The 27,162-nt window shown below is 34.0% G+C and overlaps 1 protein-coding gene across 11 annotated transcripts in view; it reads left to right on the top strand.

The window, feature by feature from the left end:
• Nucleotides 1-27,162, top strand: part of CCDC73 (coiled-coil domain containing 73) — a 147,856-nt gene that overhangs the window by 64,986 nt on the left and 55,708 nt on the right. For 6 of the 11 annotated variants that reach the window (XM_039233392.1, XM_039233400.1, XM_039233391.1 and 3 more), the window contains 4 exons: nucleotides 5,511-5,582; nucleotides 7,216-7,251; nucleotides 8,339-8,413; nucleotides 22,626-22,664. In XM_039233392.1, coding sequence (XP_039089323.1) covers nucleotides 5,511-5,582; nucleotides 7,216-7,251; nucleotides 8,339-8,413; nucleotides 22,626-22,664 — 222 coding nt within the window. The remainder of the gene's footprint in view (nucleotides 1-5,510; nucleotides 5,583-7,215; nucleotides 7,252-8,338; nucleotides 8,414-22,625; nucleotides 22,665-27,162) is intronic. The other 5 variants (XM_039233397.1, XM_039233401.1, XM_039233396.1 and 2 more) reach the window with 4 other exon arrangements.

Consider the following 27,162-nt stretch of genomic DNA (forward strand, 5'->3'; position numbering starts at 1 on the left):
TGAATATATAATATCCTTGTCTTTTGTCACCTTTTGAAAAATTTTTCAGTGTTTTTTAAAAATCTTTTTTTTGAGAGAGCTATGCACGTGTGCAAGCTTAGGGGAGGGGCAGAGAATGAGGGGACAGAGGATCCAAAGAGGGATCAGTGCGGACAACAGTGAGCCTGATGTGGGACTCTAACTCATGAACTAGGAGATCATGACCTGGGCTGAAGTTGGAGGCTTAACCCACTGAACCACCCAGGTGCCCTACCTTTTTGAAGTCTATTTTCCATTGTGTCTTTCTGTTTTGTTGTTTGGTTATTTGCATGGAATATCTTTTTGCATTCTTTTATTTTAACCTGTTTGTGTCTTTGGATCTAAAGTGAATTTCTTATAGTTCTTATGTTGTTTATTCATTCTACCAATATTTGGCTTTTGATTGGAGAATTTAATCTATTTACATTTATGTAATTCCTTATAAGGAGTGACTACTTTCCATCATTTTGGTATTTGTTTTTTAATTGCCTTTCAGCATTTTTGTCCCTCATTTCCTGCATTACTGTTACCTTTTGTGTGTAGTTAATTTGTTGTAGTAAAACATTGAAATTTAATTCTTATTTCCTTTTGTGTATATTCTATAGCTATTTTCTTTTTGATTACCGTGGGAGTTATAGTTAGCATCTATCATCATAGCATTCTAATTTGAATTTATATCAGCTTAACTTCAGCAACCTAAAAGTACTCTGCTCCTTTACAGCTCTATCTATCCACACCCCGTTCAGTTGTTATTACATTATATGTATTGTGTGCCCCATAGCATAAATTTAAAAAAAAATTTTTTTTTACACTAACAGAGACTTGTCTTTATTGCCCTGGGGCTGACACTGGATGGGCTGCGGGGGGGGGGGGGGGGGGAGGGTGTGGCCAGGACAGGGCCTGAGCAAGGGCTCAGATCCCGAACCGCCCCCCTCGGAGCTACAGACAGGGCTGCTGCTGTGACAGCCTTGCCAGGGGCAGGGGCGCCCTGCTGGCTCTGTGCTTGCACAGCAGCCCTTGGTCAGGATGCTGGCTGCATGGTTACCATTGGCCTGCAGATGTGGCAGCTGGCCCTGAAGGTCCAGGCACTGCCCCCCACTGCTGCCTCTCGCCCAGTGGTGTGGTTGCCCACGCAGTGCAGCAGCTTGTTGGAGGTAGTGGGAGTGCAACTTCTGCCGGCAGCAGCCAGGTAATGGCTGCGCTGGCTGCCTTGGACAACAGCAGTGTGAGTGGGAACAACAGCAGCAGCAGTGTCACCATAAATTAATAATTCTAAAAAATGCATTAGTCATGTAAATTATGTAGAAAGCAAAATGTGGAGTTCCAAACCAGAGTTATAATAATACTAGCTTTTAAAATTGCCCATGTGTTTACCTTTACTTGAGATCTTTATTTCTTATGGTTTTGACTTATTGTCTCCTGTCCTTTTCCATCTCTAAGGGAGAGGTTCCATTGTTGAGGACTTAAATTATATAAAGATATGTCGGTTTCAGAACTGTTTGGATCCCTGAATCTATAGTGGCTAATTAAATCCAGAAAACTTAATTGTCTGTTAGTAATCAGCTTCTTATTTATCATGAATGATAGATTTATCCCCACTGGATAAATCATACCCAAATAATGTATTTTATTCTAACAAAATTCTAAACTTTCTTTGGACTTTTCATGTCCTTTTTGAGCTAAAGCAGTAAGTAGTTAAATGGAGTCAGTCTTAGAGCTCTTCTCATCTTTAGAACAACGAAAACTTGCCCACATATTGTATAAGAAAAGAAATTTAAGTTCCTTAAGGTTCCTCAGTAAACCCCTGAGGCATAGCTATCTAGATAAATTGTTGACTTTCCAAAGACAAAACAGTCACACTATCTTGATCTAAAAGGGACACTATAGGAAGCAGAATGTGTATTTATAGTGGTAAAGTATGTAGAGTCAGGTAGCACTGAAGATAAAATAGGATTTGGGTTTGTACTACAAAGAATTGGGATCACAGTTATTTTATTTATTTGTCTTGAACAGATCTTTATCTTCACCTATTGGGTTTCTTGACTGGGAGACAACACTGTTCGAAGACTGGAATAATGTGTGATTCATCCTTTCTCTATTAGGCTTTTGGACTATTGGCTTTAATTCTTAACTTCTGGTTTTAGAGATATTATGTAAAGTAAGGTGGAGGTTTGCTGCTAATATCAGTAAGACATTTTGCCCACACAGAGTACCACTTCATAGAGATCTTAATTTAGTTTGATCATATACAAAGGTACCAGCAGTCAATATCCAAATTAGCTGTAATCTGATTACAAATAGAAAAATTCTCAGAGATCTAAAAAAAAAAAAAATCAGACAAGAATTTAATTTTGCAATTCTGTTTACATAGCGGATTCCTTTCTCCGATGCTAATGGGTGTGGTGACATAAAGGAGAAAATGTGTCTCACTTGAGAGTCCAAGGATAACAGTTGTAGGCTGAAACAGTGGGGAGTATCTCTGGATTATTAGAGATATTCACTCTCTGAGTAGTTCATTGACTCTGAGGAAGAGATTATGTGATGATGGCAGGATTAATGGTATGAGTAAAATATTTGCAAGATTTCTTATTAATATTTACAGAAAGTTTTCTTTGCAAGTTTGAGGATAAAATGGGAAGTTGGGTGCATGATTTCCCCTCAGAACAGTATCATTGATTTGCCTACTTGATTTTTTTCCCTTTCATTTCCTTAGCTAGTTCAGGAGAGTTTTTCCTCAGTGCCCTTTCTGTTTATAATAAATATCTACAAGTGTCTTTACCAAAAGGCTCACTCCTTCAGTGCTTGATGACTGGAGTGGGAACATTAAGTTCTTTTATATGTAAGACTTCCAGTTTATTCTGCTTTTGTTGTAAGGCTTTTTGAACATCTGGATTTGGAGATCTAGTGATGGGGCTATTACCCACTATAGTTTTTGTTGCATATTAAATCTCTTATTTCCAGATTTAAGGCTGTTCACAGAAAGTGAGCGGAAAGTTAGGGGTGATATCTACTTCAGGAAACCATCAAAACCCTAGAGGAGAAAGCAGGAAACAATCTCCTTGACCTCAACCGCAGCAATTTCTTACTTAACACATCCCCAAAGGCAAGGGAATCAAGAGCAAAAATGAACTATTGGGACTTCATCAAGATTAAAAGTTTCTGCACAGCAAAGGAAACAGTCCATAACTAATAGGCAACTGACGGAATGGGAAAAGATAGTTGCAAATGACAGATAAAGGGCTAGTATCCAAATCTATTAGGAACTTATCAAACTCCACACCCGAAAAACAAACAATCCAGTGAAGAAATGGGCAGAAGATATGAACAGACACTTCTCAAAGAGGACATCCAGATGGCCAACGGACACATGAAACAATGCTCAGCGTCCCTCATCATCAGGGAAGTACAAATCAAAACCACACTGAGATACCACCTCATGCCAGTCAGAGTGGCTAAAATGAGCAAATCAGAAGACTCTAGATGCTGGCGAGGATGTGGAGAAACAGGCACCTTCCTACACTGTTGGGGGAATGTACACTGGTGCAGCCCTTTTGGAGAACAGTGTGGAGGTTCCTCAAAAAACTTAACAATAGAACTCCCCTATGACTCAGCAATAGCACTGCTAGGAATTTACCTGACGGATACAGGAGTGCTGATGCATAGGGGCACATGTACCCCAATGTTCATAGCAGCACTCTCAACAGTAGCCAAAACATGGAAAGAACCTAAGTGTCCATCAACTGATGAATGGATCAAGAAGATGTGGTATATTTATACAGTGGAATACCACTTGGCAATGAGAAAGAATGAAATCTGGCCATTTGTAGCAACATGGATGGAACTAGAGGGTGTTATGCTGGGTGAAATAAGTCAGGCAGAGAAGGACAGATACCATATGTTTGCACGTATAGGAGGATTGGGAGGAACTTAACAGAGGACCGTGGGGGAGGAGAAGGGGAAAAATAGTTGGGGAGAGGGAGGGAGGCAAACCATGAGAGACTCTTGAATGCTGAGAACAAACTGAGGGCTGATGGGGGTGGGGGGGAGGGGGGGTGATGGGCATGGAGGAGGGCACTTGTGGGGATGAGCACTGGGTGTTATATGGAAACCAACTTAACAATAAACCATTAAAAACAAAAGAATGTATTCCTCAAAGAACCTGTCCCTGAGGTCCTCAATAAATTCTTTGCTTGTTTGAGGAAATACTTTAGAGTATAAATTATTTTCACAGAAAACTGGCCAATAGCCTCTGAAAGGCAACATCTACAACTTTTCTAAACCTGTCTGGTTTCCTTTGCCGTTTGTGATTTCCTAAGCCATTCTTGGGATCTTCTCACTTTGCTTTTTCCATTCAATTTATTTTTTTCATTTGAGAATATGAATCTTTGATACACATCTGGGAACTAGCAGTATTATTTTTTAAATTTAGCAGTAAGAATTGAAATATATTTTTAAGTTTAATTTTTTTTTAATCTCTATACCCAGTGTGGGAGTCAAACTCATGACCCCAAGACCCAAGAGTCACATGCTCTTCTGACTGAGCCAGCCAGGTGCCCCAAGAATTAGAACATTTTAAAGTAATTGCTAACTTTAGAAAAAATTAAAAAGCTGTGTTAGATAGAAATGTAATTATGGTACATTATATGGCTGAGCATTGAATAAAAATCGCACAATCATGATAGTATAAGTATTGAAGATTGAAGTAAGTCACAATTTTTACGTAACTGTGTTGGAAGAATAGAGAAAACAGACAATTAGGTAATGGTTGTACAAAAAGCTAAACTCCCAACTATCATAATAGGAAGTCAGTAGGTAAAATTCTTAAACTGATAAATCAACATATATTTAGAAACATGGAGTCAAATAACAGAAACATTTGAAGTGGTTCCCACTTTTAGATCTAAGGGTTTTAAACTATGAGAGTTATTCAGTAAATATAGAAAAAGAAAGTTTGAAATCTTGAATCTAAGAACAGAACACACAATTTCTATCAAAAAAAGAGGGAGAGAAGGAAAAAAAAGAAATGGAATCATACATGTGTATTTAAAAAAAGTACCCAGTGGTAGTTTGGATTTTATAAAAAAATATTTTGGTGAATTTAAAGAATCATGTTGTCATGTGAACATTTGTGCTTAGACAATAAAATGGGTTTCTTTGGGAACTCTAAAAGATTATAAGCTAATTGTGTACAATTAATTTTAATAACTTTTGATGAAAGGTATTTTCTTGAAGAAAGCTTTGGAGTCAGCCATGTTTATAGTTGTTTAAAGCAATGCATTTTATCATGAAAAGCAACTGGAAGCAAAATTATTGTATGTTGATTCCATGACAATTACAAAGTCCTACAATAGGTTTAAAGTTGTATTCCAAGAGCATACAATAATAACATACAATAACTATGTTTAACTTTTATTTAAATTGTGAATCCAATTAAAGTTAAAACTTTCAGTTGCTCAAATTTATGTTTTAACTTTTTATACTTTTTAAAATAGGAAACTCTTCAGAATCAAAAGGAAACGTTAGCAAAGCAACACAAAGAAGCAATGGCGGCTTTTAAAAAGCAGGTAATTTAATAAGGACAAACACCATAGTTTCAAATATTTCATTTCCTCTGCTCCCATATGAATATTATGCTAAATTTTGCATACTCACGGCAGACAAAAAGAGTTTTTAATGGAAGCAGGAAATAAAGTTATTTTGAATCACAACTGACAATAAAGAGTGTAATGTAGTAGAACAAGCTAGTTAAGGAAAGAAATTGGAAAACTGTTTTCTTTGGAAATGTGTTTTCATCTGTCCTAAGTAAATTAGGTTAGATATAGTGTGCTTTTCTTCTTTCTCTCCCTTCTTCCCTTTCTCTTTGATTAGAGTATTATAGGATCTTACCTTTTCTGCTTTCTTCCTTTATCCAAGCCAGAAATAGAACTATGAGGAAAAGCTGAGATGCATGTAGAGAGATGTGAAGGATGCACAGATGTGACTATTATGGACTGAAGTCTCCATAAATACTATCAGCACCTGAGAGCAGAGAAAAACATAATATGTAAAAGATTTTTAAGAAATGAATAGCAACTCCTTCAGTTATTTTGAGTTTTATAGCTCATCTTTATTACCTCAAATATGCTCATGGAAAATATTCTCAGGAAGTGTTTTTCCTTATACCTATTCCAGCATCACCATTTCCCCCGTTTTTTCTTACCTCTTTTTTGTCTCTATTTAAGTGTGTATGTATTTAGAAAGAGAAATGAATTAAAAAATATACCTATATAAAGTAAATCACTAGTTGATCAGTGTTATTTGTAATTCACACTGTAGTGTGGGTTTGTTTAAGCAGATGATAAACTTTCTTCCCCTTAGTCTGAGATGACCTCACCATTTTAGTCTTTTATTTGAAGACTAAGCCAAATATACCACATAGTATTCTGTAGGAGAGGGCAAATCTGTGTCATGCTTATCACAGGGACTTTGGGCAAGAGAAGAATATCCAGGTATCTGAATGGTAATGGAGAAAAATGCTCTTGGGCTCTTTTTTCCCTTTGTTTTTGTTTGTTTGTTTCTTCTCCTCTTCTCCCCTGCCTACCACTCTCCTTTTCTTGATTCTTGAATGAGTGAAGTAAGGGATATGGAAAATGAGACGGAGAGTTCCAAAGGAAAATTGTATTTCTTGACAGTTTTGCCTAGTATCATTGGGCAAGTTGCTCAGGTTGCCTCGTGTTACTTGGGATATTTAATTAGTTTTCTTTGGCGTGTTTACTTTGGTTCCTGTTTTAAAATATCCCTATTTATTTGACTGCTACATGCATCTTTTAAAAAATTTCAGAAGATATGTCAATGCCAATACAAATGATACTAATTTCCTAGAAGCGCGCCTTCAGAAAATGTTGCATGTTATTAATTATGAGTAAATGGCAAAGTACTGAAGCATTGAAGAAAACAAACTTCTGGAAGGAAAAACTAAATTTTCAAGGGTATTTGGTGTCTCTAAATCAATTTGATTAAATTGTTCATTTCTTTTGGAGACTGGCTTTTGGCTCTTTTATATCTTTCATTATTTTCTTAACTGTAAAAGTAGCACATTCACATTGTATTAAGTCACAACAATATAGATGTGTAAAATATTTTTATAGTCACTGGCCAGTGTAAATCACTGTTAACTGTTTACTTACCTGTATTTTAATTTTTAAAATTGTTTATCAGTTGCAAATGAAGATGTATGCCTTGGAAGAAGAAAAGGTACTCATTAATTTTTTAATAATTTAAACCATAGTTAAATGCATTTAATTATCACTTGTCAACCATAATGAAAAGCACTAACAATAAACTAATGGGGAATGTTAATTTGTTTGAAATTTTAGAAACAGAAAGACCCAAGGAACTCAAGTTACCTGTTAGTTTACAGTTGATAATCCTGAAACCTAGCAAGATTAAATGACTTGCTGAAGCTCCCATTTTGAAGTGGCACAGTTGAGACTAGAACCCATATCTCATCAGCCCCCAAATTAATGTTTTTTATACTCTGTTGCAGTGTTTCTATTAACCATATTTTTGGTGCTTTATCAATGTAATTATCTATTTAAAAAAAATTAAAGTGATTTTCATCTGGATGCAGACTGGATGCAACTGGAAAAGAAGATACAACACTGAGCATTCCTAGAAATTCACCTGGCATTAAATATTTTCCCTATTTAATAGTTAATACATGTTTTTATTTTATCAATGAACATACTATTTATAAACACTTTTTTCAAAAATTCTCCTGGGATGCCTGGGTGGCTCAGTTAAGCATCCAATTTCAACTCAGGTCATGATCTCATGGTTCATGGGTTTGAGCCCCATGTTGGGCACTGTGCTGACAGCTCAGAGCCTGGACCCTGCTTCAGATTCTGTGTCTTTCTCTCTCTCTCTGTCCTTCCTCTGCTCATGCTCTGTCTCTCAAAAATAAAATGTTAAAAAATTTAAAAATTCTCATATCTTTTATAAAACAAATATACTTGTATATATCTTATTAATTAGGATCTATTTATTCTAGTTATATGAATTAAATAATTATATAGTATCCATAAATTCTCAGGAATGCTCTACTGATAAAATGATTTGTAATGATTTTTCATTTCATGATATTTGTCATCTTGTAAAAGTCTTATTGTTCTTTCATGATATTTTGAAGTCATTAGAAATGTAAGTTTTGGTGCACATCCAAGTTTAAAGCCTGTGAGATGTTAGTTTTAAAGTAAGGTTTTGGTTCTTGAGCTTTTATATTTTCCCCATAAATAATATCATTTACATTGCAAAGTACTGAAATACAGGTTTTTACTTAAAGGGAAAATATCAACTTGCTACGGAAATAAAAGAGAAAGAAATAGAAGGATTGAAAGAAACGTTAAAAGCGTTACAGGTAAAGTAACTTAGTGTTGATTTAAAAAATAGTTAGGCATAAGAGACTTTTAAATATGGAAAACAGAGGGTTCCTGGAGGGGTTGTGGGAGGGGGGAAGGGCTAAATGGGTGAGGGGCATTAAGGAATATACTCCTGAAATCATTGTTGCATTATATGCTAACTAGGATGTAAATTTAAAAGATCAATTAAATTTTTAAAATCTTAAATAGTTTGTATTTTAGCATTATATTAGTAAAATGTCCACTAAACATGTAAATTAGCAAAACAAAGCTGACAAAAGTTCATGTATAATATGACATTAATTTTTTCCTGAAAGCCTTGAATTTCCAATTAGGATTTTTCCTCATCTTTTATTTTAAAAAGAAATATTAGGGGCATCTGGGTGGCTCATCAGTTGAGTGTCTGACTCTTGATTTCTGCCCAGGTCATGTTCCCAGGGTTGTAGGATTGAGCCCCATGTCAGGCTCCGTGCTAAGTGTGGAGCCTGCTTAAGATTTCTCTCTCTCTATCTCCCCCTCTTCCCCAGTCGTGTTCTCTCTCTCTCTCAAATAAAAATTCTAAAAATGAAAAAGAAATATTAAGGGGTGCCTGGGTGGCTTAGTCGGTTAAGCATCCGACTTGGGCTCAGGTCACAATCTCACCGTTGGTGGGTTTGATCCCTGTGTCGGGCTCTGTGCTGACAGCTCAGAGCCTGGAGCCTGTTTCAGATTCTGTGTCTCCCTCTCTCCCTGACCCTCCCTGCTCACGCTGTCTCTCTCTCTCTCTCAAAAATAAATAAAACATTAAAAAAAGAAATATTAAAATAATTCCATTATTTCTTACTGTAATATAATTAAATAAATGTATATTATTTTTAACCCTCTATAGATAAAAACACCAAGTCAGGCCTATATATTATAAACTGATTACTTGTGGTCCTTATAAGTTAAAATAAAATAGCATTAAGCAAGTCTGTGCTTATTTTCTGGCAGTACTGAGGTGACAGAAACCTCACATTTGCCTTTTGGTTGTTCACAGTCTCATACAGAATATAGATGTTACCAACTGATGATAACCAACTAATTAGTGATGATTTATTAAATATATTTATTGAAGGTCTACAGTGTGCTAAGCAGTCTTCTAAGCCCTGGAGATATAACAATAAAGAAAAAGGACAAAAACTTTGCTTTTAGAGCTTCCATTCTAGGAAAGATAAGCAATAAAATGAGATTCAAAGAAAAAGATTTTTTTTTTGGGGGGGGAAGATGCCTGATTTTGAAATTTCATCCTATAGATAACATTAATTACAAGGAGCAAAATATGTTTTTATGATGGAAGGATCCCGATGGTCACTACCTTAATAGGGTAGTTCACATCATAGCGTGGATTTGTTTAAACATATGATACACTTTCTTAGTTGATTAAGGTAGCACAAAGGTTCCCTTTTCTTCACATCTTCACAAACCTTGTTATCTCTTGTCTTCCTGATCATAGCCATTCTACTAGGCATAAGGGGATACCTCATTGGGTTTGATTTGTATTTCCCTGATGAGTAGTGATGTTGGGTACCTTTTCATATGTGTTGGTTATTTGTATGTCATCTTGCTCAAAAAATCTATTCAGGTCCTTAGCCCATCTTTTAAAATTGGTTTTGTTTTGTTACTGGGACATGTACAAGCTCCTGATACATTTTGGATTTTAACCCCACCCAGATACATGGTTTGCAAATGTTTCTCCCGTTCTGTAGATTGAGTTTTCACTCTGTTGATTAATTTCTTTGATTGCAGAAGCTTTTTAACTTTATGTAATTCCAGTAGTCTGTTTTTGCTTTTGTTGCCTTGTGCTTTTTGTGTCATATCCAAAAAATCACTGCCTAGACTAATGCCAAGAAATTCTTCCCTTGTGGTTTTTCTTCTGGTAGTTTTATGGTTTCAGGTCTTATGTTTAAGTCTTTAATGCATTTTGAGTTGATTTTTGTATATAGCATGAGATTTTGTATATGATTTCATTCTTCTGCATGTGGATATCCAGTTTTTCCAGTACCATTTTTTGAAGATTATCTTTTCCCCATTATATATTCTTGGTACCCTTGTTGAAGATCAGTTGGCTGTAGTAGTGTGGATTTCTATTCTCTCTATTCTGATCCATTAACCAGTATGTCTGTTTTTATAGCAGTATCGTACTGTTAAGATTACTGTAACTTTGAAATAGGTTTTGAAATCAAGAAGCATGATGCCTCTAGCTTTGTTCATCTTGCTCAGAATTGCTTCAGCTATGATTTTCTGGGTGTAGGGCCTTTGGTGGCTCATATGAATTTTAGGATTATCCTTCTATTTCTGTCGAGATGTACATTGTGATTTTGATGTGGATTGCACTGAACTGGTAGATCATTTTGGGTAAGAGGGACATTTTAACTGTTAATTCTTCTATCCACAAACATAGGATGTCTTCCTACTTATCTGTCTTTTTAAATTTCTTTCATCAATGTTTTATAATATTCAGTGTACAAATATTTTACATCTTTGGTTAAATTTATTCCTGAAAAAAAAAATTTTTTTTTTCCTGAAAAATTTTGTAATCGTTGTGAATGGGATTGTTTTTCTTAATTTCCTTTTTGGATAGTTTGTTTTTTGTGTTAGAAATATGGCTGATTTTTGTATGTTGATTTTGTGTCCTGAAACTTTACTGTATTATTAGTTCTAACTGTTTTCGTTGAGTGTTTATGGTTTCCTACACATCTGATCATGTCATCTTCAAACAGATAATTTCACTTCTTTTTTATTTGGATGTGTTTTATTTCTTGTCTAATTGCTCTGGCTAGGGCTTGAGCACTGTGTTGAACAGCAGTAGTAAGAAATGAGCATCCATGCCTTATACTTAATTGACTGATGTTTACTGTGGGCTTTTTGTATATGGCTTTTATTGTGTTGAGGTGTTATCTTGTGTACCTATTTTGTTGAGAGTTTTTATCATGGATGGATGTTAAATTTTGTCAAATGCATTTTCTACATCATATCAAGATGAACATGTGAATTTCATTTGTAATCTGTTAACGTGATATATCACATTGAATGATTCGCATATGCTGGACCATCTGGCAGCTTAGGGATAAATCCCAATTGGTCATGATGTATGAAACTTCAACATGCTGTTGAATTTGGTTTGCTAGAATTTTATTGAAGATTTGCATCTGTGTTCATCAGGTATATTGGCCTGTAGTTTCCTTGTGTCATCTTTGACTTTGTTATCAGAGTGATGTGGACCTCATAAAATGAGTTGGGAAGTATTCCCTCCTCTTCTGTATTTTGGGAGAATTTAAGAAGGGTTGGTATATTAATTCTTCAAATGTTTGGTAGAATTCATCCATGAAGCTATCTGGTTTGGGGATTTTCTTTCTTGGGAGATTTTCAATTACTGATTCAGTTTCTTTCTTTGTTACCAGTACATTCAGGCTTTCTGTTTCTTCTTTCTTCAGTTTTGACAGCTTGTGTGTTCCTAAGAATTTATCCATTTCTTCCAGGATATCCAATTTGTTGGTGTGTGGTTGCTTCTTTTCATTTCTGAGGCATCCATTGTGATGTCTTCTTACATTTCTGATTTTATTGATTTGGATCTTCTCTTTTTTTGTTTAATTTATTCTTTCAAAAAAATAACTTAGTTTGGTGATTTTTTCCTGATTTTTAAAATTTATTATTTTATTTATTTCTCTTCTAATCTGTATTATTTTCTTTTCCTGGTTTTGGGGTTCTCTTTTATTCTGGTTCTTTGAAATGTAAAATTAGATTGTTTATTTGAAATACTTCTTTTTTTAATGTAGACATTTATCATAAAATTACCCATTAGTACTGCTTTTGCTGCATCCCTTAAGTTTGCATATTGTTTTTATGTGTCTTAAGATACTTTTTAAATTCTCCTATTTTTGACACAATTGTTCAAGAGTGTTTAGTTTCCACTTGTGAATTTTCCTGTTTACTTACTGCTCTTGATTCTTCTTTCATTCCACTGTGGGTAAAAAGATATTTAGAATGATTTTGATTTTCTTAAATTTGTTAAGACTTGTTTTGTGACCTAACATGTTCTATCCTAGAGAATGTTTCATGTGTATTTGAGAGGAATGTGTGTTCTGCTATAGGGTAAATTGTTCTGTGTATATCTATTAGGTCCATTTGACCCATAGTAAGGTTTAAGTCAACTGTTGCTTGATAGATTTTTCTGTCTGGAAGTTCTATACGTTATTGTAAGTGAGGTAGTAAAGTCTCCTACTATTATTGTATTTCTGTCAATTTCTCCCTTCAGATCTGTTGATGTTTGCTTTATATATTTAGGTGCTATGATGTTGCGTGCATATGTAATTGTTATAGCTTCTTGTTGAATTGACTGATTCTTTAGCATTATTTAATGACCTTTTTTGTCTCCAGAGACAGTTTTGATTTAAAGTCTATTTTGTCTGATATAAATATGGCCACCCTGCTTTATTTTTGGTTTCTGTCTAGTATCTCTTTCATCTCTGTACTTTCAGCTTATTTGTGTCATTAAATCTAAAGTGAGTCTCTTGTAGGTAGTACAGTAGTCCACCTTTATCTATGGGGCCTATGTTTCTAGAACCCCAATGGATGCTTGAAACCATGGATAGTACTGAACCCTAAATATGCTATGTTCTTTTTTCTACACATAAATACCTATGATTAAGTAAATTAGGTACAGTAAGACATTAACAACAATAATAATATAAACCAATTATAACAATATATTATAATAAATGTTATGTGAATATGATCACTTTCTTTCCCTTTTTTTTCTTAAAGTATCTTGTACTAAACTCACATGTCTTTTCTTGTGATGATGTGAGATGATAAAATGCCTATGTGATGAGATTAAGTGAGGTGAATGATGTAGGCATCAGTGACATAGTGTTGGGCTCCTATTTACCTTCTAGTGACACATCAGAAGGAGAATCCTCTGTTCCCAAATGCATTTGACTGTGGGTAATTGAAACCATGGAAAGGGAAATGACGGATAAGTGGGGACTGCCATATATCATTTGATTATGTTTATTTTTTTAAACCATTCAATCACTCTATGCCTTTTGGTTGGAAATTTTAATCCATTGACATTTAAAGTAATTATTGCTAGGTGTGGAATTACTGATGTCATTTTATAAATAGTTTTCTATATGTTTTGTAGTTGTTTTGTGCATCTCTTCTTAACATTTTCCTTTGTTATTGGATGTTTCTGTAGTGATTTTCTTTTATTTTTTCTCTTCATCTTTTCTGTATGTATTAAAGGTTTTTATCCATATGCTTATATGAAGGTTTGCATAAAATATTTTGTAGTTATACTTGTTTTAAGTTGGTAACAACTTTAATTGCATACAAAATCACTACACTTTGACTGCCCTCTCAACTTTGTGTTCTTGATAGCCAGGATTTGCATCTTTTTATATTGTGTATTCATGAACAGATTTTTATTTTTGTAATTTTTATATAAGGGTAATAAAAGTACATACAATTTATGTACCATAATTATATGTTATGTACACAGTTAGGTACCATATCAGTCTTCACTTCTGTATTTGTCTATATATTTACCTTTGCAAATGAGAATTATACTTCCGTATGCTTTTGCATTGCTGCTTGACATGTTTTTGTTTCAATCTGAAGAACTTCCTTAAGTATTTTTTATAAGGCAGGTCAAGTGGTAACTGATTCCCTTAGTTTCTGTTTGGGAAAGACTTTATCTTTCCTTCAGTTTTTATTTATTTATTTATTTACTTTAAAAATTTTTATTTATTTAATTTTTTACAAATAGTTTATTGTCAAATTAGTTTCCACATAACACCCAGTGCTCATCCCCACAAGTGCCCCCCTCCATGTCCATCCCCCCCCCCCAAAACCATCAGTCCTCAGTTTTTGTCAGCATTCAAGAGTCTCTCATGGTTTGCCTCTCTCCCTTTCCCCACCATTTCCTCCCTTCTTCTCCCCCTTGTTCCTCCGTTAAGTTCCTCCTAATCCTCCTATATGTGCAAACATATGATATTTGTCCTTCTCTGCCGGACTTATTTCGCTCCGCATAACACCCTCAAGGTCCATCCATGTTGCTACACATGGCCAGATTTCATTATTTCTCATTGCAATGTAGTATTCCATAATATAGATAAACCACATCTTCTTGATCCATTAGTCCGTTGATGGACACTTAGGCTCTTTCCATGTTTTAGCTATTGTGGAGAGTGCTGCTATGAACATTGGGGTACATGTGCTCCTATGCATCAGCATTTCTATATCCATTGGGTAAATTCCTAGCAGTGCTATTGCTGGGTCATAGAGGAATTCTATTGTTAAATTCCTGAGGAACCTCCACACTGTTTTCCAGAGGGGCTGCACCAGTTTACATTCCCACCACAGTGTAGGAAGGTGCCCGTTTCTCCACATCGTCGCCAGCATCTAGAGTTCTCTGATTTGCTCATTTTAGCCACTCTGACTGGCGTGAGGTGGTATCTCAGTGTGGTTTTGATTTGTATTTCCCTGATGAGGAGGGATGCTGAGCATCGTTTCATGTGTCTGTTGGCCATCTGGATGTCCTCTTTGGAGAAGTGTCTGTTCATATCTTCTGCCCATGTCTTCACTGGGTTGTTTGTTTTTCGGGTGTGGAGTTTGGTGAGTTCCTTATAGATTTTGGATATTAACCCTTTATCTGATATGTCATTTGCAACTATCTTTTCCCATTCTGTTGGTTGCCTATTAGTTTTGTGGGTTGTTTCCTTTGCTGTGCAGTTTCCTTCAGTTTTTAAATAAGAATTTAAAAACTAGGTATAGTTTTCTTGCTAGCGATAGTATTCTTGGGTGGGAGATTTTTCTTTTGGTAGTGAGAATATATCCTCCCACTCCCTCCTGGCCTGTAAGGCTGTAAGGGTTCTGCTGAGAAATCTATAGATAATCCTATTGGAGTTCCCTTTTATGGGACAAGTTGCTTTTCTCTTGCTACTGTCAGAGTTCTCTCTTTGTCTTTGACTTGACAAGTTGATTATAATGTGTCTTGTATCCTTCTTTGGATTTATTCTGTATAGTCCTCTGAGTCTCATGAATCTGGATATTCATTTCCCTCCTAAGATTTGGGAAATTGTCATTTATTATTTCTTTAAATAAGCTTTCTGCCCCTTTCTCTTTTCTCCTTCTGGGACTCCCATAATGCTTATATTGATTCCTTTGATGCTATTTTATAAATCTTGTTGGCTCTCTTCTTCCTCTTTCATTTTTTTCTTTTTCAAATGATGTCTTCAGGTTCAATGTTTTTTTTTTCTTCTTTGTGATTCAATGTGCCGTTGAAGCTCTCTGTTGCATGCATTTTTTTCATTTCATTCATTGCATTTTTTATCTCTACAATTTTTTTGGTTCTTTTAAAAATGATTTCTATCTATATTGAACTTTTTTATACATGTATTTTCCTGATTTTGTGGAGTTTTCTATCTATAGATTTTAAGTACATTGTTTTTTCCTATTAATGACTCATTACATGATCCAGTGGCAAGGCACTTTATCTTCCTGAGCTTCAATTTTTCTTCAGGTAAAATGAAGAAATTGAAATACATCAGAATTTCTCAAATAAGTTCACTTCATGAAGCAGTAACATATCTACATTATTTACTCTGGCTGTCGGGAATAAGGAATTTGGGGAGAGGTACTCATTCATCCACCCAAAAGAGACATGAATAAGAGAGCATAGATAGAAGGTGGTAAAAGTTGGATTGGGAATAATGACCTGCCACATTTTCAGCTCTATAGCTCTATGATGTCATGTTATTTCACTACATTTTTAATGTACTGAATTTTATAAAATTGGGAAAGTAATTATTCCTACAGAACTGAGGGCATATTTAATACATAATATATTTGTACCATTTGAAACAATTTTATTAGGACTCACCTAACCACAGTGACAAAAGGGATGTTCACTTTGCTTATTTGATTAAGGCAGTATCTGACAAATTTCTTTGCTGGAAAGAGTACTCTTTTCCCCTTTGTAATCAGAGTATTTCATAGGGAAGTACTTTGAAATTATGTAAATATTATGTTTTTCACCAAACTTTTAATATATTCATTTATTTGTTTATATCAATATAGACCTTCAGTCTTTGTTTTATACAGTGGATTAAATCTATGACTGTCATTTGTTTTGTTGCCCAAATTACCCTTGATTTGGCTGGTAGGAGTCCTTAAAGTTGATTACTGAGTCCTTTGAATATGTCTGCATTCTCTCAGCATTTTCCTGCTTTTAAATACAAACAAATATTCCAGGATCATTTTGTAATTTACCTGACCTCACACTGGAATGAGCCATTTTCCCATTTTCCATTTTCCATCTTGCCATGGTTCCTTTCAGTGGAAAATATATGTAGAAGTAAAGATCTGGGCACATTGTACGCATTACTGTTGATATGTCACTGTTCTCAGACTTTCTTGGTGGACAGAGATCTATGTATGTGTTTACATACACACAGATATCATTTATAATTTACAATGTTTATTTCCCAGATAATCTATATCTATATATATATAAAAAGCCATGAATTTATGTTACCTCCAATTTTAATACAAAACCACAAGGTTAATTTTAGTTTATTTTCTTTCTGTATGTATACATTTCTTTCCTCTTACTGTGAGAAAGATGACATTCTTTATCCTTAATATATTTACTTGTTCAATAAACTACCCTGTATAAACCAGTTTACCATTTTGCTGTGTCTTCCTTCCTAAATGAATGCCATCTTTTCCCTGCTTGGACTCTGACACCTTGAGCTGGGTTGCCCTTTTTCAGGGTTACCCTCATCACCCTACTCAGCTTCTTTTTAAATTTTATTTTATTTTAACTCCAGTATAGTTAACATAAAGTATTATACTGGTTTCAGGTGTACAATACAGTTATTCAACAACCCTATACATCACTCAGTGCTCTTTACAAAAAGTGCACTTCTTAATCCCCATCACCTATTTTATCAATCTCTCCCTGTCCCCCATCTCCTCTCTGGTAACATCAGTTCTCTATAGTTAAGAGTCTGTTTCTTGGTTTTTTTCTCTCTCTCTCTTTCTCTCTCGCTTTTGCTTATTTGTTTTGTTTCTTAAATTCCACACTATGAGTTAAATCGCATGGTATTTGTCTTTTTCTGACTAATTTTGCTTAGTGTTATACTCTCTAGTTCCATCCATGTCATTGAAAATGGCAAGATTTCATTCTTTTTTATGGTTGAATAATATCCCATTGCATTAATATAATTCACATCTTTATCCATTCATCTATCGATGGACACTTGGGTTGCTTTCATATCTTGGCTATCATATGTATCCCTTTGAATTAGTGTTTTTGTGTATTTTGGGTAAAAAGCCAGTAGTGTGATTACTGGATCATATAGTAGTTCTCTTTTTAACTTTTGAGGAACCTCCATGCTGTTTTCCACAGTGACCCACACTAGTTTGCATTCCCACCAACTGTGCGTGAGTGTTCTCTGTTTGCCACATCCTCACCAACACTTGTTTCTTGTGGTTTTGATTTTAGCCATTCTGACAGGTGTGAGATGATATCTCATTGTAGTTTTGATTTGCATTTTCCTGATGCTGAGTGATGCTGAGTATCTTTTCATGTGTCTGTTGGCCATCTAAATATCTTCTTTGGAGAAATGTCTGTTCATGTGTTCTGCCCACTTTTTAATTAGATTATTTGGTTTTTGAGTGTTTTATAAGTTCTTTATATGTTGTGGATACTCACCCTTTATCAGAAATGTCATTTGCAGATATCTTCTCCCATTCTGTAGGTTGCCTTTTAGTTTTGTTGATTATTTCCTTTGCTGTGCAGAAGCTTTTTATTTTGATGTAGTCTGAAGAGTTTATTTTTGCTTTTTTTTTCACCTGTCTCAGGAGACATATCTAGAAAAATGTTGCTATAGCTGATGTCAGAGACATTACTGCCTGTGGTCTTTTGTAGGATTTTTATGGTTTTAGGTCTCACATTTCATCTTTAATCCATTTTGAGTTTATTTTTGCATATGATGTAAGAAAGTGATCCAGTTTTCCCAACACCATTTGTTGAGGAGACTGTCCTTTTCCCATTGGATATTCTTTCCTGCTTTGTTGAAGATTAATTGACCATATACTTGTGGGTTTATTTCTGGGTTTTCTATTATGTTCTACTGATGCATATATCTGTTTTTATGCCAGTACCGTACTGCTTTGATTACTTCAGCTTTGTAATATAATTTGAAGTCCAGAATTGTGATACCCCCAGCTTTCCTCATCTTTTTCAAAATTGCTTTGTCTATTCAGGTTCTTTCTTGGTTCAATATAAATTTTAGAATTGTTTGTTCTAGTTCTGTGAAAAATTATTGTTATTTTGATAGGGTTGCATTAAATGTGTAGATTGCTTTGGGTAGTATAGGCATTTTAACAATATTTTTTCTTCCTGTTCATGGCCATGGAATGTCTTTCCATTTCTTTGTGTCATCTTCAATTCATTTATCAGTTCTACTAGTATTTTGGTGGAGTCTTTCTTTCTTTTTTCAGTAATCTCTGCATCTAACATGGGGCTTGAACTCATGACCCTGAGATCAAGAGTCACATGGTCTTTGGACTGAGCCATCCAGGTGTCCTTCGGGCTTTCTGTATATAGTATCATATCATCTGCAAATAGTACCCTACTCAGCTTCTGATTCCTCACAATAGATTTCCCTCAATTGGGATTGTCTTTTCCCCATTCAGGCCTGTTCTGGAATGCTGCTACTATGACCCATGCACTTCTTTCCCATGGACACCTACCTTGTCCTTCCCCACCTCCATGGATTTAGGACTGAATTGTTTAGGAAAAGGGGAAAGGTTAAATATTTTTAAACATAGTTTTGAGGGACTTTATTCCCAAGTAACATAAAACCAGTTGATGGAAAATTAATGGGAAAATAAGGTTTGCTATAAAGAAATGTACTTTACAGTCAGCTTTTCATAATATTTTCTATAAAGTAAGGTACTTTATAAGTAAACATTCATACTGTCTTTGAAATTGGCTTCTATAGTTAATAAATTAATTAGTGTTACTATAGTATATACATATTGGGAAAGATTTATTATGAGAAAGTGAGTCACCCAATTATAAAAGTAGAGAAGTGCCATAGTCTAATTATTCCATTGCTTCAAATGCTGATCTCATCCAGAAACACCCTAACAGACACATTCAGAAATAAACTTTTGTTCCAGTTAAATTGCCATATAAAATTAATTATTACATTAGCAGATACTAAATTCAGGGTTAGAGTGAAAGTGCTTCCGTCTTACCTTTCCAGGTGACGTCTATCCTTTTACTTTTGTCTTGTATGCCTTAAAAAATATTCTCATCTCATCCCATCTCATATCTTTCAAATGGGACCTATGTTAAAAACTTTCTAATATGTGTCTCCAGCCTGGGTTGACATGAAACTTGATATGTTCGGCAAACCATGAGAGACTCTTTTTTTTTTTTTTTTAATTTTCTTAATGTTTTATTTATTTCTAGGAGAGAGAGAGAGAGACAGCGTGAGCAGGGGAGGGTCAGAGAGAGAGGGAGTGACAGACTCTGAAACAGGCTCCAGGCTCTGAGCTGGCAGTCAGCACAGAGCCTGACACGGGGCTCGAACCCACGAACCACGAGATCATGACCTAAGCGAAAGTCGGACGCTTAGCCGACTAAGCCACCCAGGCGCCCCAAACCATGAGAGACTCTTGAATGCTGAGAACAAACTGAGGGCTGATGGGGGTGGGGGGGAGGGGAAGGAAGGTGATGGGCATGGAGGAGGGCACTTGTGATGAGCACTGGGTGTTATATGGAAACAATTTGACAATAAACTATTATTAAAAAAAAAAGAAACTTGATATGTTCAAAACCATAAACATGCTATTTCTTGTTTTAGAAAATATTCCCCTCCCAGGGTACCTGGGTGGCTCAGTCAGTTAAGAGGCCAATTTCAGCTCAAGACCCACATCAGGCTCTGTGCTGACAGCTCAGAGCCTGGAGCCTGCTTTGGATTCTGTGTCTCCTCTCTCTAGCCCCTCCCCTGCGCACACTGTCTCTTTCTCTCTCTCTCTCTCTCTCTTTCAAAAATAAACAAACATTTTAAAAATAATACTAAGTAATAGAAAATATTCCGCTCCTGAAAACTAACTTTTTTGTCTTTTCTTTCCTTAGTAATTATGACTCCTTTTTTTTCCTGTTGCAGATTTCGTCAGCAATTCCCCTCAGAGTATATCCAGAATCTGATGACTTCTCACTACATCAGTTATTAAAACCCTAGCTCTCTTTCATTATCTTCTTTCATCTGGATTATCACAGTAGCTTTTTAACTGGTTTTCCTGCTTCCACTTTTGTTGCCTGTTAGTGTTAACATAACAGTCAGAGTGATTCTTTAAAAAATTAAGTCAGGTTATGTTACGCTTGTGCTTGGAACTTTTCGGTGTCTTCCTGTCTCGTTTAATATAAAAACCTAAGTCTATATCATGCATTACAAGACCTACAATGAATTGGCCCTCTCCCCACCCTTACTCTTCTCTGAACTCCTCTATTGCTGTTTTTCCCCTTGCTTATTCTCTTCCAGCCGCATTGGCTTTCTTGTTATTGTTTGGACACGCCAGATGTTTTCCCCACCTTAGGGCCTCTGCACTTGCTGAAGTATTCTTCCTCACTCCTGTCAAATTTTGACTCAAAAGATGTCATCTCAGAAAGAATTTTCTTGGATATCTTATTAATCCCCTTCCTTGATTTATTACTTTTCTATAGTCCTTGTCAATATTTAATAGGCCATATGTTTTAACTTATATTGCTTATTTTCTACAGTATCCAGAATTTAACCTGGACAGGATTTTTTGGGGTTCAATATTATACTGCCAATGTGTACATTAATTCTTTACTTATAGTATGCATTCAATATTTGTTGAAGAAATAAATCACACATAACCTCTTCCAAAAAAAGAAACAAAATTATCAGCTTATTCAAAGCAGCATGCTAAAAACGTGATTTCATCGGAAATGTGAAGTAATTGTTTTTGCTTAAAATTTAACAAATATAAACAGAATTTAAGAAAATGAGCACTCATACACAGCTGGTTGGAGTTTAGATTGGTCAGCCATTCTAGAGGACTATGTAAGAATTAATAGAAGTCTATAAATAGGAACAAATATTAGGAAGTCTTCTTGGAATTTATTGTGCTAAAATATGTAACTGCAGTTCTTAGTACAAGCAGGTTTATCTCACAGTGTCATAAAACTGTAAACTTGGGTAAACCTACAAAACAGAGTGATTTGGTCAAGTGGAATACTATGTAACCATTAAAAAGTTGTGTTGTAGATTAATTCATCATAGAACGGTGTTTGTTATATATTAAGAAAAAATAGGTTACAAAATAGTGCATATATTGTTATTCCACTCCCCACTGACCCTCTTTTAAGGTATAAATGCATAGCAAAATAACTGGAATACCAAGGTAGTAATGATTGTTATTTCTGGTTTGTGAGATGATTTGTTTAAAACTGCTTTTTTCCTATGCTTTTCCATTGTATCAAATTTTCAGTGAAGACCTGATACTAAGAAGCAAACCCTCCTAGAATGCTCTTGCTATCCTGCTTGCTTTATTTTTCTTCATAGTAGCTGTCACTCTCTAACGTCTGTACTTTTTACTTCTATTTTATTGTCTGTCCTACCATTACCCCCACTAGACAGATTCTGAAGGGCAGGGAATTTGTTTTGTTCAGTGCTCTATTTCTATCCTGGAAAGTAGTAGGTGGTCCATAAATATGTGTTGAGTAATTAATGAATGTAATGTTTTTATTATAAGGAAGAACGTTGTGGTAAATACTATTTTGAAAAAAATGTCCCAAGAGAAAAATACTGCATAGGAAGTAAACACCACATTTTATAGCATACAGTATTATTTATTTTATTTTTTTAAAGTTTATTTATTTTGAGAGAGGTATGTGTGAGTGGGGGAGGGATGTAGAGAGAGGGAGAGAGAGAATTCCAAGCAGGTGCTGTGCTTTGCTGCCAGCTAAGAGCCTGACACGGGGCTTGATCTTACCAACTGTGAGATCATGACCTAAGCCAAAGTCAGGAGTAAGACACTCAACCGACTGTGCCACCTAGGCACTCTTATAGAATACAGTTTTAATTCTGGGAAGAACTTGTAACAGATAAAGAATTATAATGAATTTTTTTTGTTTTTTTCAAGGTTTCTAAGTATTCTTTACAGAAGAAAGTAAGTGAAATGGTAAGGAAATTACAGAATATACACCCACTCTCCACATTAGCACATTGTATGTGTTGTATTTTTGTCAATATAAATGTTGCATTTATAGTAAAATATTTGAAATTAGATATTAATATTCTATTTAAAGGACTGAACTAAAATTTCAAATATAGCTTAAGTGAATTGATTTCACAAATATGTTTCCAGATTTCATAAATTGTTTTTATATATTATAAAATAAATTTAACCCAGTTCCCAGATTATTGATAGAGGTCTTATTTTAATATCAAATATTCAACAAGGAAATAAGAGTAACAAAACCTTTTATTTTATTATCTTTTCTAGATATTTATACAAACATGTAGTTTTATTGATTGCCTGAAAAGTTAAAGTAATATGAAATAACATTTGAATATAACACTTGGGCTATGGTACTCATTCTTTATTGTTCAACAAGTGTTTGTTGTACATTCTTCTCTAGCATATTAAAAATTCATATTTGTATTTTTACAGCATACATAATATGCTATACTAAATATGTAATATTTAGTTGATATTCTCTCTATCCCTCTTTGATTCAGAAGGACTTTTTTTCTGTATTTTTGATTGAGCAAAATTATCCCATATCCACTGAAATCTTCTGAGGACTTTTTGGGTGGGATTATGCTATTTCAGTTATTGTCTTTGGAGCTGACTGTAAGGCAAGTAAAAGTAATTTTTGAGTGAGGTTTATATATTATATATATGAAAAGGAAGAAATGAGAGATCACTCTTTATTAAATACAGAAAAATAAAGTAACTGTTTTGCTTCTTGAAAATGTTTTTGGTGTGTTAGAAAATAAAAAACCATAGAAATATTGCTAAGCTTGATCGAATAAAAGATGTGAAAATTCTGTCGCTGTTCAACTGGAAAGAATAAAGACAATATTGTCAGACTATTTTAAACTATGATTTTAATTAAGAAGCTGAAAAACTAGATTCCAGTTTAGCTTTAAGTACCATGACATTTGTACTGAAAGTCATCTTCAACGCTACAGTGGTTTTACACAAAATACAGTGAAATTGAATAATGTGCCCTCTGACCTGGGAGATAAGGCTACAAGTTAAAGATCAAAGGCAACATAAAATGTATTTTATTTTATTTCACTTTAAAATTTCATCAGATACATATAATCTTAGGAAAAAATGGAAACAAGTTTTTAGTAATTTCTGAGTATTTTGTTAATGTGAATGACAGCCTCTTAAGAAACTTTTAAAATGGTGTTTGAGTTATAATGTTTTTTTCTGACAGTTCAAAACATTAAATAATTTTCCATTAAAGTAATTTATATATTTATATGTACATTTAGTGTTTTATGTCCATTCTGGCAGAATGTTAAATGTATCTTAGATAATTGATTTAAGAATTTAAAATAATCTTTTTAAATAAACATTCTTACATTATTCTTTTTACACTATTTTTATATGATTTAAATGACCTTGTAATTCAAAGTATTATATTCAGTGATTAACTTAAGCTTATTTTATTCAAATCATTTTTCTGTTATGTAATTGAACTCTGTGGGCAAGACAAGAAGCAAAATGGCTACTTGTGTCAAGGTGGGACTTTGGGAAGCAACTGATAAAATTGAGTGTCCAAAAAGAAATAATTTTAAAAATAGTATTAAAATTTTAAAGAAGTTCTTGATATCCTGTATGTGAGCCTTTGACTAGTAAATTTCTGTCTTTTGGGAATTCAATAAACTGATTTTTGTGTAGGTGATAGAAGTGGTGATATGTCTCTAGATAACACAATTATGAATCCAAAGATTTACCTATCTCTACACTACCCTAGCCTTCTATGGAGCAAATGATCACACTGATCATTATCAATAGAAAGAATACAACAAAGAATGATGAAAGTAAACTGTAGAACATCAAATTAACTGCTATTGTGATTTGATCACTGATGAAAATCTTTCCTGTTGTGTTCTCATCATTAGGTGACTGTATTGTGTAACGAGTAGCTAGTAGGACTTAGTAAACAAAGTAAAAACTTATCTAGCTGCTCATAGTTATATTTTATTTTTTTCTGTGTATTGCTTTTCATTAAAGAAAAGACTTATAAGAAAGATTTCTTTTTCTTTATTAAGTTAACATTTGAATACGGAAGGTTTCATATGATTTAACATTACCACATTCTTTTCTTACTTAGTAGAATGTTTGAGACTGAAGATTTGTCTGGAGATAATCTTCAAGATTACAAATATTATGTATATCTGTACACACAAATATAATTGTAACTTTAAGTTGGTTTTTTTAAAGTAGTGTATACTTTCTTTTTGGGACTAAAAAAGGTAAAAATATCTTTAAAAAGATGCCATAGGTTTAAAATAATGAGTTTTATAACCCCATTGATTTATTTTGGGTTCATATTGAAGAACTTGAAAGGTAAGTTGCAAAATAGATTTGAAGAATGTATGAAGTTTATTTTTGGGTTTTTTATCATTTTCCCTGAAATTTACTTAAGATGAATTAATTATTTTAAGGGAAATTATTTTTTATCTGTAAAGGTTTTCAAGTTGGTCTTAATAAGGAAGTAGGAAAGGGAAAAAATGAGCAATTATGCCTTTAATTAGTAAATATAGTTATAAAAAGTTGTAATTAGTAAATATAGTTATATAAATACTATTTTTAAATTATTCCTATTTTAAATACTTTGAGGTTTTAAAGTAATCTTTTAGACCACACACACACTCTCTTTCTCTCTCTCTCTCTTAATTATGCAGGTGCTGTCTTTTTTTTCCTCTAATCTTGATACTCACAGATTAAGTTTGTTAAAATTTAAGTGTATTGGGAAAGCAATGAATCCTAACATTTTCTTATGGACAAGTCTTTGCATTTAGTAGCAAAATTGTGTAAAAGAAGAAAATAGCTTGAATCAATTCACAGAGTTAAAAAAAAACATTATGTACTTAACTATTTCTTAGTCATCTCAATAAAATTGTCTTTATTATATCATGCGTAATATTAAAGTTTTAATAATAAGACTATAAAATTATTTATATTCTTTAAAATGTTCTTGGTTTATTACCAATCTGTTTTGTTTTTGCTTCCCAAAGAATTTAAGCTGTTTACTGGCATGCAGTTAGAGGCAAACTTGACACCTACAACTGAATCAGAGCAGCCCACTAGGTTCATATATGAACAGTTCCATATGGACCTGTGTGGGCTAATGAGCTATAGGTGCCCGTGTAATTAGAAGGTCTTTATAGTATTTATCATGGCGACTGAATAGGCTAATGTATTTGAAATTTATGTCATGCAAACAAATGAAACTGCATTTTAACTGACTTGACATTGGCTTCCAGCAAAGGATGTTGGAATACAGTATATCACAAATTATTTTATGTAGAGAACACCTATGAAATCACTTTAATCTTTCCTTTAGTTTTAGTTATCAGGATTGTTAATCTTTGCAGGCATTGACAGCCTATTATATTTATGATGTTTTAACTGAAAGGTTATGGAAGCCTATATTAATATGTAGTGGACAATATTGTTATAAAGGCTACTTAAAAATAGATCTGAACTGAAAATTGAAAACTTCCTTGTCAACAATGCTATGAAACTAGAAGTCAACCACAAGAAAAAATCTGGAAAGACCACAGATACATGGAGATTAAATACCATGATACTAAACAATGAATGGGTTAACCAGAAAATAAAAAAGATATTAAAAGGTACATGGAAACAAATGAAAATCAAAATACAATGGTCAAAACCTTTTGGATGCAGCAAAAGCAGTTCTAAGACGGAAGTTTGTAGCCATACAGGACTACGTTAAGAAGCAAGAAAAATGTCAAACAACCTAACTTTACACCTACAAGAGCTAGAAAAAGAACAAACAAAACCTAAAACCAGCAGAATGAAGTAAATAATAAAAATTAGAACAGAAATAAATGATCTAAAAACAAAAAGCAATAAAACAGATCAATGAAATCAGGATCTGGTTTTGTGGGAAAAAAAACAATAAAATTGACCTTTAGCTAGACTTATCAAGAAAAAAAGAGAAAGGACTAAAAACCACAAGTGAGAGAAGCGACAACCAACACCACAGAAGTACAACTAGATATTATGAAAAACTATGTGCCAACTTAGAAGAAATAAATTCATAGAAACTTACAAAGTATGTTAAATCAGAAAGAAATAGAAAGTTTGAACAGACTGATAATCAGCAAAGAAATTGAATAAGTAATTAAACTCTGAACAAACAAAAGTTCAGCACCAGATGGCTTCACAGGTGAATTCTACCAAATATTTAGAGAAAAGTTAATACCTATTCTCAAACTATTCCAAAAAATAGAAAAGAAAGGAATACTTCCAAATTCATTCTATGAAGCCAGCCCTATTCTGATACCAAAATCAGATAAAGACACCACCAAAAAAGAAGACTACAGGTCAATATCCCTGACTACAATGAGGTATCACCTCACTACAATGAGGTATCTACAATATCCCTGACTACAATGATGTATCA

The sequence above is a fragment of the Hyaena hyaena genome, unplaced genomic scaffold, assembly GCF_003009895.1.
Source record: "Hyaena hyaena isolate Hyena2069 unplaced genomic scaffold, ASM300989v1 scaffold_74, whole genome shotgun sequence".
In the NCBI taxonomy this organism is placed as follows: domain Eukaryota; kingdom Metazoa; phylum Chordata; class Mammalia; order Carnivora; family Hyaenidae; genus Hyaena; species Hyaena hyaena.